Source organism: Podarcis tiliguerta, assembly GCF_965153285.1.
Source record: "Podarcis tiliguerta genome assembly, chromosome: 8".
Classification (NCBI taxonomy): Eukaryota; Metazoa; Chordata; class Lepidosauria; order Squamata; family Lacertidae; genus Podarcis; species Podarcis tiliguerta.
The window spans coordinates 86432712-86445637 of NC_139541.1; the positions used below are offsets into that span (position 1 = coordinate 86432712).

General features: G+C 48.3%; 2 protein-coding genes across 3 annotated transcripts in view; both read left to right on the plus strand.

Moving 5' to 3' along the window:
• Positions 1-1348: 1348 nt before the first annotated feature.
• On the plus strand, positions 1349-12223 carry LOC310684238 (uncharacterized protein). 2 transcript variants are annotated; one of them, XM_083455014.1, is made up of 6 exons: positions 1349-1416; positions 3218-3840; positions 4485-4566; positions 6230-6312; positions 6609-6735; positions 8607-12223. In XM_083455014.1, the coding sequence occupies exons 2-6, from the start codon at positions 3427-3429 to the stop codon at positions 10463-10465; spliced, it is 2565 nt and encodes an 854-aa protein (XP_083311140.1). In that variant the 5' UTR covers positions 1349-1416; positions 3218-3426; the 3' UTR covers positions 10466-12223. The 2 variants fall into 2 exon arrangements, with proteins under 2 accessions (XP_083311140.1, XP_083311141.1); XM_083455015.1 differs by lacking the exon at positions 1349-1416 and having other exon boundaries at positions 2689-3840; positions 8613-12223.
• Positions 1362-12926, plus strand: part of LOC310684244 (uncharacterized protein) — a 73045-nt gene continuing 61480 nt past the window's right edge. The window contains exon 1 of the mRNA XM_083455033.1: positions 1362-1412. The gene's annotated coding sequence lies outside the window, so the exon portion shown is untranslated. The remainder of the gene's footprint in view (positions 1413-12926) is intronic.

Genomic DNA, 12926 nt, shown 5'->3' on the forward strand with positions numbered 1-12926 from the left:
AACTGCCACAAGGAATGTTGGGGGTTGGAGATTTTGCCTCAGAAAATGTAAAGTATGTACAGTGGTACCTCGGGTTACAGACTCCGCTAACCCAGAAATAGTACCTCAGCTTAAGAACTTTGCTTCAGGATGAGAAGAGAAATCATGTTCCGGCGGCAGCAGGAGGCCCCAGAACAGTTTCAGGTTACGAACGGACCTCCAGAGCAAATTAAGTACTTAACCCGAGGTACCGCTGTAAAAGGTGATGGTGTGCAGGCCTAATGGTCCAAGCTTCAAAATGCCAGTTTGCTATGAGGCAAGTAAACTATTTGGGTCCCGTCCCAAGGGGTGGAAATATACAACCTGATTGGAGCAAGGCAAAGGTCCTTCAAGAGGGGCCTAGACCCTCCACAAAAAGAGAAAGAAGAGCTTTTCTGGGGGGACAGGGATCTTGTCCTCCATTTGTTCCTCCTTTTAGCCCCCCTGCTGCTCCTTGACATGACTGGGTGAAGAAAGACCAGCCAGACAAGATCATTTGGAGGGACCAGGGCCAGGCAGCGTTGGGACATTGAAAAACAGCCCTAGATCCGGGGCCAGAGACATTTTGACCCAAAAATCCACCTGGACAGAATTTTTACCCCTGAAAAGGAGGACGTGTCCTGGGGAAAGAGGACACATGGCAAGCCTTCTTCTCTGGCGTCCCTCCAGTTTCAACCATGAGGCCCTCAGTGACTGGGGGGCCAATTCTGGATCCAGGCGTCCTTCCTGGCCTGGTTGAAGGAGCTGTGAAGACACGCTGATTCCAGAGGATGAAGAGCCTCAAACACACCGTTTAATCCACACGCGTCTGGCACCCGGGGTTGGCAACCCAAGTCTAAATCCAATTCCCACATTTATGAAACGGAGGTATTTTGCGGGGGTTGGGCACCCACAAACCTATAACAATGTCACCGGAGGGGGAATAAAAGGCTTCCCGGGAAAATCCCCTCGGCTGCTCCTGTGCTGCTTCCAACACAGAGTGGCCCCCCCAGCCACGTCTGGCAATGTCTCCCCCCTCCAGCTGCTCCCTCAGCCCCCCCCCCGGACCCCCTCTTGCTGGGACAGGGCTCTCTGCCCGCAGCCCCCAAGAGAGACTCGCCCCCCCCCAGAAGAGACACCCCCGGGTCCCCCACCTGCCCCCCCCAAAGACCCCCCTCTCCCCCGCCCAGACGCCCCTTCCCAGCCCCGGGCAGAGAGGCGGGCTCCTCCTCCCGGACACGGGTTCCCCCTTCCCACGCACACGCGCCCAGTCCCGGGCTCCTCGGCAGGGAGAGAGAAGGGTTAAGGGGCGCCTAGCTGGCTTCCTAGAGAGGACAGGAAAGGAAGGCGGGCCGCTCCCCCTCCTCCTCCCCTCTGACGTCCCTTCCGGCCTGGCCTTCGCCTGCCGGGCTGTGGTGGGTCTCCTCTCGGGGGAAGCCTGGGGAACTCCCTGCCCCGGGAGGCGGGAAGGGGAGGGAAGAGAGGCTGGGGGGTCCGGGAGGGAGGCAGAGGGACCTCAGGCCAGGGAGGCGGGACTGGAAGACGGTGAGGAGGGAGAAGGACATGCGGAGGGACATGAGGGAGAAGGAGATTAAGAGGGACATTATTGTGAGGGAAAAGTGTATTAAGAGGGACATGAGGGAGAAGGACATTAAGAGGGACATTATTATGAGAGAGAAGTATATTAAGAGGGACATGAGGGAGAAGGACATTAAGAGGGACATTATTATGAGAGAGAAGTATATTAAGAGGGACATTATTATGAGAGAGAAGTATATTAAGAGGGACATTATTATGAGAGAGAAGTATATTAAGAGGGACATTATTATGAGAGAGAAGTATATTAAGAGGGACATTATTATGAGAGAGAAGTATATTAAGAGGGACATTATTATGAGAGAGAAGTATATTAAGAGGGACATTATTATGAGGGAGAAGGATATTAAGAGGGACATGAGGGAGAAGGAGATTAAGAGGGACATGAAGGAGAAGGAGATTAAGAGGGACATTATTATGAGGGAGAAGTATATTAAGAGGGACATTATTATGAGGGAGAAGTATATTAAGAGGGACATTATTATGAGGGAGAAGTATATTAAGAGGGACATTATTATGAGGGAGAAGGATATTAAGAGGGACATGAGGGAGAAGGAGATTAAGAGGCGCATTATTATGAGGGAGAAAGAGATTAAGAGGGAAATTATTGTGAGGGAGAAGTGTATTAAGAGGGACATAATTGTGAGGGAGAAGTGCATTAAGAGGGACATTATTGTGAGGGAGAAGGATATTAAGAGGGACATTATTGTGAGGGAGAAGTGAATTAAGAGGGAAATTATTATGAGGGAGAAGTGCATTAAGAGGGACATTATTGTGAGGGAGAAGGATATTAAGAGGGACATTATTGTGAGGGAGAAGGAGATTAAGAGGGACATTATTATGAGGGAGAAGGAGATTAAGAGGGACATTATTGTGAGGGAGAAGTGAATTAAGAGGGACATTATTGTGAGGGAGAAGTGTATTAAGAGGGACATTATTATGAGGGAAAAGTGTATTAAGAGGGACATTATTATGAGAAAGAAGTATATTAAGAGGGACATGAGGGAGAAGGACATTCGGAGGGACATGAGGGAGATTAAGAGGGACATTATTGTGAGGGAGAAGTGAATTAGGAGGGACATTATTGTGAGGGAGAAGGAGATTAAGAGGGACATGAGGGAGAAGGAGATTAAGAGGGACATTATTATGAGGGAGAAGTATATTAAGAGGGACATTATTATGAGGGAGAAGTATATTAGGAGGGAAAGACCATGAAGGAGAAGTACAGTAATACCTCTGCTTACAAACCGTCCTCCTTGCAAACACTTTAGCTTCCCTTCTCTCCCTATTCATAAATCTCTGTATGTCGGCCATTTTCCCTCCCTAATTCTTTATTTGACGGAAAGTCCAGTTTCCGAGGCGTCTTCCAGGGCAGTTCCACCCAGAGGGCCTGGCCACCGTCCCCTCGGATCCAGAGCAGGAAGTCCCCAAGGGACGGTGGCTGGAGCTAGACATGGGCCCTGTTGCTCACCAAGCCACCCAAGGAGATATGGCTGGGTTGGGGCTAAGCTCTGGACTATGAAGTGGGGTGGGGAGGGACCCCCACTGTTGCCTTGGCTCCAGATTACACTCACTTGTCATTCACAGTTATGACTTCTCTCTCCCCCTTTTCCCCCCCCGACAGCTTGGAGTCTGAGCTGTGGTGCAATCCAGCCCCGGTTCCTAGCAAGACTCAGCCACGCTTCCTCAGGAAACATTCTTCTCCTCTTCATCTTATAAGAGAAGAATGTGTTTGATTCATACGATTTTCTGCACCTTGCATTAGTACCCACAGAACTTGGCAGAGGACCAAGGGGCTCCTTCCGATCTCTTGGAGACTTCCTGGGAGCCCAGATGGATGAGCAAGACGCAGCTGGCCCTGAAGCAGGAAGAGGCCATGCCATGGAAATGGGGAGCAGTGGGGAATTCTGGGAAAACTCCGTGCAGAAGAACCCAGGTGAGGAGGACACCCTTTGCTCAGAGGTGCAGAGCCAGCAGCTCAGGCAGTTCTGCTACCAGGAGGCCAAAGGACCCCGAGAGGTTTGCAGCCAATTCTACCACCTTGACCATCAGTGGCTGAAGCCAGAAAGACACACGAAAGCTGAGATGCTGGACCTGGTGATCTTGGAGCAGTTCCTGGCTGTCCTTCCTGTGGAGATGGAAGGCTGGGTGAGGGAATGTGGAGCGGAGACCAGTTCCCAGGCGGTGGCCCTGGCCGAAGGTTTCCTCCTGAGTCAGGCAGAGGAGAGGAAGCAGGCAGAGCAGCAGGTGAGAGAGACTTTCCTCTGGATACTCCCAAGGGGCTCCAAAGAGGAGGGAGAGGATTCCCAAATCATTTCCTAATGGCCCATCCTTTTTTGGAAAGCATCTAGGAACAGATCTTCTCCTTCTTCCTCTTCTTCTTCTTCTTATTAATACCACACTCATGTGGCTGGGTGCCTTCCAGCACATATAAAAGCATAAGAAGACATCAGATGTCTTCTAAAAGTTATGCATTTTCTTATCTCCTTATCACCTGATGGGAGGGCATTCCCCAGGGTGGGGGCCACTGTGGAGAAGGTCTTCTGCCTGGTTCCCTGTAACTTCACTTATCACAGGGAGGGAATCAGCAGAAGACCCTCGGAACTGGACCTCAGTTCATGGAGACGCTCCTCTGGGTATACTGGGCCTTTGAGGCCGTTTAGGGCTTTAAGGTTCAGCACCAACCCTTTGAATTGTGCTGGGAAACGTTCTGGGAGCCAGTGAAGATCCTTGAGGACCAATGTTTCATGGTCCTGGCAGCCAGTCCCAGACACCAGTCTAGCAGAAGCAGGAAGCAGCTTTCACCTCTGTCCCCGAAGGCGCTTTCCTCTGCCATTCCTTCTCTAACCCTTCTCCCCATTCTCTGTTTTGAATCCTTGTTGCTCTTTCAGAGGAAGGATCTTTTGGCAGAAATGGGTCTTGATTCTTCTGAGGCAGAGAAGACTCCGCTGGACGCCAGAGTGAGGCCTCTGGGTAAGGAGGAAGGAGTGTTTTCTCCCCCGTTTTGTCACATTCTCTTGGTTTTGAAAGTAATCTTGGGGTTCTTTGCATCTTTTGGGGGAGGACACCTGGAGCCCAGAGCTCAGAGGGGGGGAGATGTATTTTTGCACAACTATTATATGAAATGGGTACAAGTGTCCAAATGTACTCAGCAGGGGAGACGTTTACGATAGTAATTTGATTAGTTTACAGTCCAATAATAGCCTCATTCTAACAATGCGAAATTACAATACAATTAGTAATACCAATCTTTAAGATACCAAATTATATAATATAGGTGCCCCTCCCCGCATGCTAAAACCGATGGTTTGATGATTTTCTTGATTTCTGCATTCCAAAAATCTTATTAATTTCAATTACACTCCTGTCAAGATAACAATCCTTTATACAACAACTGCAATATTAATGACTTCCATTCGTATTGAAACATCAAATAATATATAAAACTACAAGTGAGGCACTCCAGCGATATCCTTACTCTTCCCGTGTGTGGCAATTTTTCTGTTCGTGATGTTTTTCCCCGTCCTTGTAAAATGTTCTGTCTATCTTTTCCTGATTGTAGCTGTTCTCCATCATTCCTTGGACGGAGCTAATATCCCATTGAGGTTTCAGAAATTCTCCATCGCTCTGTCCTGTGCTTCGTTGTTTGGCAACTTTTAACAGCAGCTGCAAAAATCACATTATCCCAATAAATAATCAGTTTTCCCCATTTTTCTTCTACGCCTGGGAAAGAGAGGGATCTGTCAGAACTGCAAATGACTCAGTAATGAACCTTATCAGCTCCTACACACCTTTCAGATTCCTTACATCCCTCTGTCTGGCCTAAGATAAATGCGCCTTTATCCAATTAAATTAAATTCCAATTCCTTTTAGCATTAATCAGTTCAGTCTGTATATAATAAAGGATGGGGAAGAGTCAGCTCAAATTTTCCATCGTAAACATTTTGTAAAATAGAGCTTCCCTCCCTTTTTCCTTTTTGGTTTTACACACACAGTTCCATTTGATGTTATATTCCATATCTGCAATCCAGTTTCATCCCTGCTCACCTGTCCATATATATTTTGAACTAGTATCCAATGGCGGACTGCCAAACCATTAGTGTAGAGAAGAAAACTTTATATAAAGAAGTCATAGGCTCCCCTCCCCCACCATCTTTTGCACGAAATGAAGTCTTCTCTCAAATTCAAACCTTAAAGACCTTGCAGCTGGTTCATTTCCACAGTTTATTATCTCTTCCAGCAATGCCTGTACATTAGTCCAAGTTGAGCTCTGATTGACAGGAGAACCTCTGCTTCTTAATGGCGGCAAAGGAGGGTTTTTGGCAGGCGAAGGGCTTTTGCACTCAGCGCCTCCCTGCCTCCCGCAATCCATGCCGGAGCCAGAGCCAGGTACAGAGACAAACTTGGGAGTGAAGCCCGTTCCCCCCTTCCCTGGGGGAAACTTGCAAGGAGAATTACCCTCAGTCATCCTTGTTTTTCCTTTGCCAACGATCTCCCGCTGCCTCGATTAAAGCAGAGCGGAACGGGAAGCTAGCAGGGGAGACTTGGACAAGCCCCATCTGTACTTCGAGATGCACTGTTTCACCTCTGAGAGAAGCAGGCGCTCACGGTTTCCACTTACCTTGGTCTCTCCCAGGTGACGGAATGATGCCACCAAGACCTGCTCCTTCATCTTTTCATGGTGGTGGAGGGGAGGCAGCGGCTGTGGACCCAGATCAGGTAGGGGGAAGGAGCCTTGTGGGGAAGGACTGCTTGGATGCAGAGGAATGGTGGGAGGAGCCAGAGAAGAGGGAGCCGACTGGGAGGAGGAGGAGGAGGAGGAGGGGTCTGCAGCTGGAGAGGGAAGAGGGCTCGGGGGCAGAGGGAGTCTGTGGCAGAGAGCAGCCCAGACTCCGAGGCAGAAGCTGCAGCAGGAGAGAGGGATGAGGAAGGCAGAGAGGGGTCTGGCCGCTGTAGAAAACAACAGAGCCACCTGAATGTTCTCTAAGAGGACAGCCTTATTCCTGTTCTGTTAGGGTCCAGTGTGCTTTGAAGATGTGGCTGTCCATTTCACAGACGAGGAGTGGGCGTTGCTGGATCCTGACCAGAGAGCTCTGCATAAGGAAGTCATGGAGGAGAATCGTGGGATCTTGGACTCTCTCGGTAAGGCTCCCTATTGGATCATCCTATCTGTTTTGTAATTCAAGACATCTCTCTAGGTGACGAACCTCTGATATTTCGATGGGGCTCAACAGCGCCACCCACAGCACCTGGGATGTTAACACTCCCACAGCAAACCTTGGAGGGATGGCTATTGATTGTTTTCCCTGTGAATATTCTTCTTTCAGTTCTGCCGTTTAAAACCACAATCAGGCTGTCTGAACTGCCCAGGCCTTCTTTAATGTAGGATTCACAGTGATTTGGGATGTTGAAGTAGCTTCAGTCACGTTTCCTGCTTTTGTTCTTGCTTCTGTCTCTCTCTGGTTGACCAAAGAGTCGCTTGACCTTGGAGATGGCACAGATTCCAAGACTGAACCAAACAAACTCCATCCCAAAACAGAGCCAGGCTTTTTGAGTCTCAGGCAATGAGCCCTGTAGTAACAATAATGATAATTTTATTATTTTTACCCTGCCCATCTGAATGGGTGGCCCCAGCCACTCTGGGCAACTTCCAACAAATAGAAAAACATAATAAAACATCAAACATGAAAAACTTCCCAATACAGAGGTGCCTCCAGAAGTCCTCTAAAAGTTGCATAGTTATTTCCTTGACATCTGATGGGAAGGCGTTCCACAGGGTGGGTGCCCCTACCGAGAAGGCCCCCTGCCTCGTCCCCGGTAACTTCTCACAAAAATGTAACATTTAAGTACAGTGGTACTTCGGGTTAAGAACTTAATTCGTTCTGGAGGTCCGTTCTTAACCTGAAACTGTTCTTAACCTAAAGCACCACTTTTGCTAATGGGGCCTCCTGCTGCCGCTGCGCTGCCAGAGCATGATTTCTGTTCTCATCCTGAAGCAAAGTTCTTCACCCAAGGTACCATTTCTAGGTTAGCGGAGTCTGTAACCTGAAGTGTATGTAACCTGAGGTACCACTGTATGGAAACTTGAATAATAATAATACTGATATGACAAGTTTCTGCTGCATTCTGTGATGTTGAGAATTTAAGAAAACATGCAAATAGGTTTAAGGTGATGCACATCATCATTAAATTTTTAGCCACTAAAGAAATTTAAATTTGGTAGCTGATACATACATTTGTTCAATATACAAAATGTGTTTTTCAGCACACAGAAGTTCATTCCCCTACCACAAGGTAGCTGACTATGACCAAGTCAGTCCAGAGTCAATGTTCCCAAATATTTCTCGAGCTCTTAAAATTTGTTTAGATTTATTATTGCATATTTAACAACGTAGCATATTAGATACAGTTGTACCTCGGGTTAAGTACTTAATTCGTTCCGGTTGTCCGCTCTTAACCTGAAACTGTTTTTAAGCTGAAGCACCACTTTAGCTAATAGGGTATCCTGCTGCTGCCGCTGCGCCACCGGGACATGATTTCTGTTCTTATCCTGAAGCAAAGTTCTTAAACTGAAGCATTATTTCTGGGTTAGCAGAGTCTGTAACCTGAAGCGTATGTAACCTGAAGCGTATGTAACCCGAGGTACCACTGTATATCTTAATTTTGGACAGGGAACTTTCCCGCTTTGGCCACCTTTAAATAATAATAAAAGCACATTTTATTTATGAATATAGTACAGATATAGTACTATATTTATGAATATAGTACAGATCCATATTTAAATTTGAACAAAATGACGTTACCAGGTTAAGCTGTACTTTTCAAAACTAGAGAGAGAAAACATATAATATTCGACTTGATTTGTATATGAAACTAGACAATTTTACAGAAGAACAGGAACATTATAACATCTAACTCCCTTCAGTTCTTCCTCTGTCCCAAGCATTAATTAGCATTGTTCCGTAATTTGGGAATGCACTTCTTCCTGAGACTCTAATCCGTTTGCCTCTTAGTTTCAGGTGGGGATGAATTGGAAATGATGAACGAGGGAGACCACAACGAAATCCACACAGTGGAGGAGCCATATCAGGATTCAGTCTGTGGAGAGAGCTTCAGTCAGAGCTCCCATTCCACTTCTCATCAAAGAAATCCCCTTGAGAAGAAACACTATCAGTGCTTGGAATGTGGAAAGAGCTTCAGGAAGAGCTCCGATTTCACTTCCCATCGTAGAATTCATACAGGGGAGAAACCCTATCAGTGTGTGGAATGTGGAAAGCGCTTCAGTCAGGGCTCCCATCTCACTGCCCATCAAAGGATTCATACAGGGGAGAAACCATATCACTGTTTGGAGTGTGGAAAGAGCTTCAGTCAAAGCCACAATCTCACTGCCCATCAAAGGATTCATACAGGGGAGAAACCATATCACTGTTTGGAGTGTGGAAAGAGCTTCAGTCAAAGCCACGATCTCACTTCCCATCGTAGAATTCATACAGGGGAACAACCGTATCAGTGCATGGAATGTGGAAAGAGCTTCACTCGGAGTGCCCATCTCACTTACCATCAAAGAATTCATACAGGGGAGAAACCCTTTCAGTGCGTGGAATGTGGAAAGAGCTTCATTCGCAGTGCCGATCTCACTGCCCATCAAAGGATTCATACAGGGGAGAAACCCTATCAGTGCGTGGAATGTGGAAAGAGCTTCAGTCAGAGCTCCCATCTCACTTCCCATCAAAGGATTCATACTGGGGAGAAACCATATCGCTGCTTGGAGTGTGGAAGGAGCTTCAGTCACAGCCACGATCTCACTTCCCATCGTCGAATTCATACAGGGGAAAAACCATATCAGTGCGTGGAATGTGGAAAGAGCTTCAATCGGAGTGCCCATCTCACTTTCCATCAAAGGATTCATACAGGGGAGAAACCCTATCAGTGCCTGGAATGTGGAAAGAGCTTCAGTCAGAGCTCCCATCTCAATTCTCATCAAAGGATTCATACAGGCGAGAAACCATATCAGTGCCTGGAATGTGGAAAGAGCTTCAGTCAAAGCCACAATCTCACTTGCCATCGTAGAATTCATACAGGGGAGAAACCATATCACTGCTTCAGTAACAGCCACGATCTCACTTCCCATCGTAGAATTCATATAGTTGAAAAACCCTATCAGTGCGTAGAATGTGGAAAGAGCTTCAGTCGGAGTGCCCATCTCACTTCCCATCAAAGAATTCATACAGGGGAGAAACCCTATCAGTGCGTAGAATGTGGAAAGAGCTTCAATCAGAGGGCCCATCTCACTTCCCATCAAAGGATTCATACAGGGGAGAAACCCTGTCAGTGCCTGGAATGTGGAAAGAGCTTCAGGACAAGGTCCGAACTCACTTCCCATCAAAGGATTCATACAGGGGAGAAACCGTATCAGTGCGTGGAATGTGGAAAGACCTTTAGGAAGAGCTCCGATCTCACTTCCCACCGTAGAATTCATACAGGGGAGAAACCATATCACTGCTTGGAGTGTGGAAAGAACTTCAGTCACAGCCATGATCTCACTTCCCATCAAAAAATTCATACAGGGGGAAAACCCTATCAGTGCGTAGAATGTAGAAAGAGCTTCAATCGGAGGGACCATCTCACTTCCCATCAAAGGATTCATACAGGAGAGAAACCCTATCAGTGCGTGGAATGTGGAAAGAGCTTCATTCAGAGGGCCCATCTCACTTCCCATGAAAGGATTCATACAGGAGAGAAACCCTATCAGTGCGTGGAATGTGGAAAGAGCTTCAGTCAGGGCTCCCATCTCACTTCCCATCAAAGGATTCATAAAGGGGAGAACCCGATCCGTGCGTGGAATGTGGAAAGAGCTTCACCTGGAAAATAAGCTTCACATCCCATCAAAGAATTCATACAGGGGAAACCTTATCAACGTCTGGAATGTGGAAAGAGCTTTAACAGGAAGGAAAGTCTCACAGCCCATCACAAAATACATACAGGGGAGAAACCCTCAGACTACTCAGAATCTGACCGGGAGGATGTGCACGCCCACCACGACAGCCTCGTCCGGAAGATGGGAACTGCGCAAGTTGCGGGGAGAGCCACGAGCAGAGGACTTGCCATTTCCGCAACGCAGAATGCCGACAATGCAGAAAAGCGGGACACATCGCCCGGGTGTGCCGTGCCTGCCCTACCCAAAGCCTCGAACCAGATGGCCAACCCAAGAGTCCCAAGGTAACTCGACGAAGATCACAGACTGTCAGCTATACCAGTTGCCTCATTCTAATGCGGAAACAATTTACATTGAGCACAGATAGAGGCAGCCCGTGCCACATGGAGCTTGTTACAGGCTCAACCCTGTCCATAATTTTGGCATGGACATTAAGGAAATTGTGTCCTAGTGGCGGCTCCAAGTTAGGCCAGCCCCATACATCCTCCGGGAGACTTCCAAAAATGCAAGGTCCCCATGATGGGGATTGGAACCTTCAATGTACAATATTGAGGGCGGAAGTGGCGGTTGGACTTGATTGTGGTCAAGGGGCGCTACATTAGCTTACTGGGGTTGGCGTGGTTTGGGCCACTGGGGCTAACCATCACCGGGGTGAACCGCACCAGCTCCCACGTGGACACCATGTGCAAAGTTTCCAGAGGTTTTCCATGGGGCATTGGGGTGATATACTGCCCCCCCCCCCGTTGGCCTACAACTAGACGCAGCCATATGACCCATCAAGTTCAAGGCCCACCAGGTCCCGTTCGCCCTCAAAACCCTGCATCGGCAAGGAATTAGACTGGCTTGTGGAGCAAGGAGTGCTCTAGCCCGTGCCTAACGCCCCCGAGAAACCCCAATCATCACACCTGTCAAGCCCAATGGCTCAGTCCGCATCTGTGCAGACTACAAATGTACCATAAAGAAGGCCCTTATGGCTCATGCATACCCGGTGCCAATGGTCAGCCATGTCCTCGCCACCCTGGTGGGTTCTAAGAGTCCACCTGATCGGGGACAAGGTGAGGGCTATTTGCGACGCCCCTGCACCTAAGGGTAAGGTGGAACTCCAAGCCTTCTTGGGACTATTGAACTTCCGGATGATTCCTGGGGAGGAACTGCAAGGAGGGCTGGACAGAGGAATCCCAAGGGGATAGCAGAAGGGTGAGGCCCATAGAGCAGGAGGAGCGGGTAAGGGAGGCAGAACTAGGAAGTCCAGAAGTGACCGAGGCCGAGCAGCCACAGGAACCAGAACCACAACTGAGTGGACCAGCGGCGTCCAACCCAATGACTCCGTCACAGCCGGCAGCCCTGGAACAAGAGCCAGAACCAGGAACCCCTACCGAGAGACACCGAAGACCACAAGGCATACATAGGTGACCGGCATATCTCAACGACTACGAATGCTAACCTTCTGGGCGCAACAGGAACATAGAGGGGAGGGGGGTTATGTACTAAGCTTGGAGCCTAGAACAATGGGCAAGTAGGATCCTAGAATGCAACAACTCATTAGCCTGCAGGAACGGTTAATCAGGCTCCAGGAGGGAAGCAGAATCAGCCAGTCAGACGGGACTAATTGTGTAAATAATGTATACAAAAGCCTGAGGTTTGGGGTGCAATCAAATCAATGTTTTACAAGCTGCAATAAAGAGCATTAAATCACTACAGGACTCCTGAGTAGATGCATCTTTAGTTGGGATTGTCCAGCACGGAGATTGGAGATGGTTGCCAGTCAAAGGGTAGTTTAAGACGCAGGGGGGGAAAGAGCTCCTTGTGAAGGGGGGGGCAATGTTGGGAGACATTCCAGCCCTGGCATTGGCAGCCAGATGAGGAATCCTGGAAGAGGACACTCCAGGCTCATCTAGTCCAACCCCTGCAATTCAGGAACCTCGGTTCTTAGTCCCGCCAGCTCCCTTTGTTAAGTTGTGGGTGACACAGCGATTCTTCAAACAGCTCTTCTTTATTCAGATGCCAGAACAGAACTAACTGAGGAGCTCAGTCAGCCTGCTTATATAGAGCTCCAGAACAATTGCAACTGTTGCAACTTTCTAAAACTATCCAATCACAGAACGTCACTTTTTGATCCTTCCTTTGCATATAAACTATCCAATCACTGAACGTCACTTTTCAATCCTTCATTTGCATAACTATCTACAGTATCCCCCTGCTGGCCCAGGGTGGGAACATCAGTACATAACACCCTTGAGCTGGGCAACTCAGATGCCTGGAGCAGCGCCCCGTTGGAGAGCAGCCTTGGGTCGCCTCTGGAGCTGGCCGGACCTTTTGGACGGCTGTTTCCATCCCGCCTGCCTCCAGTTGGGAGTTAAAGCGCAAAGCCCATTGAGGGTGCCTGGTCCTGGAGGTG

Coding starts and splice junctions, on each gene's coding strand:
- LOC310684238 (XM_083455014.1), top strand. CDS start 3,427: ATGGATGAGCAAGACGCAGCTGGCCCTGAAGCAGGAAGAGGCCATGCC. Junction 4,567..6,229: donor CGCCAGAGTGAGGCCTCTGG/GTAAGGAGGAAG, acceptor GGTCTCTCCCAG/GTGACGGAATGATGCCACCA. Junction 6,736..8,606: donor TGGGATCTTGGACTCTCTCG/GTAAGGCTCCCT, acceptor TTTGCCTCTTAG/TTTCAGGTGGGGATGAATTG.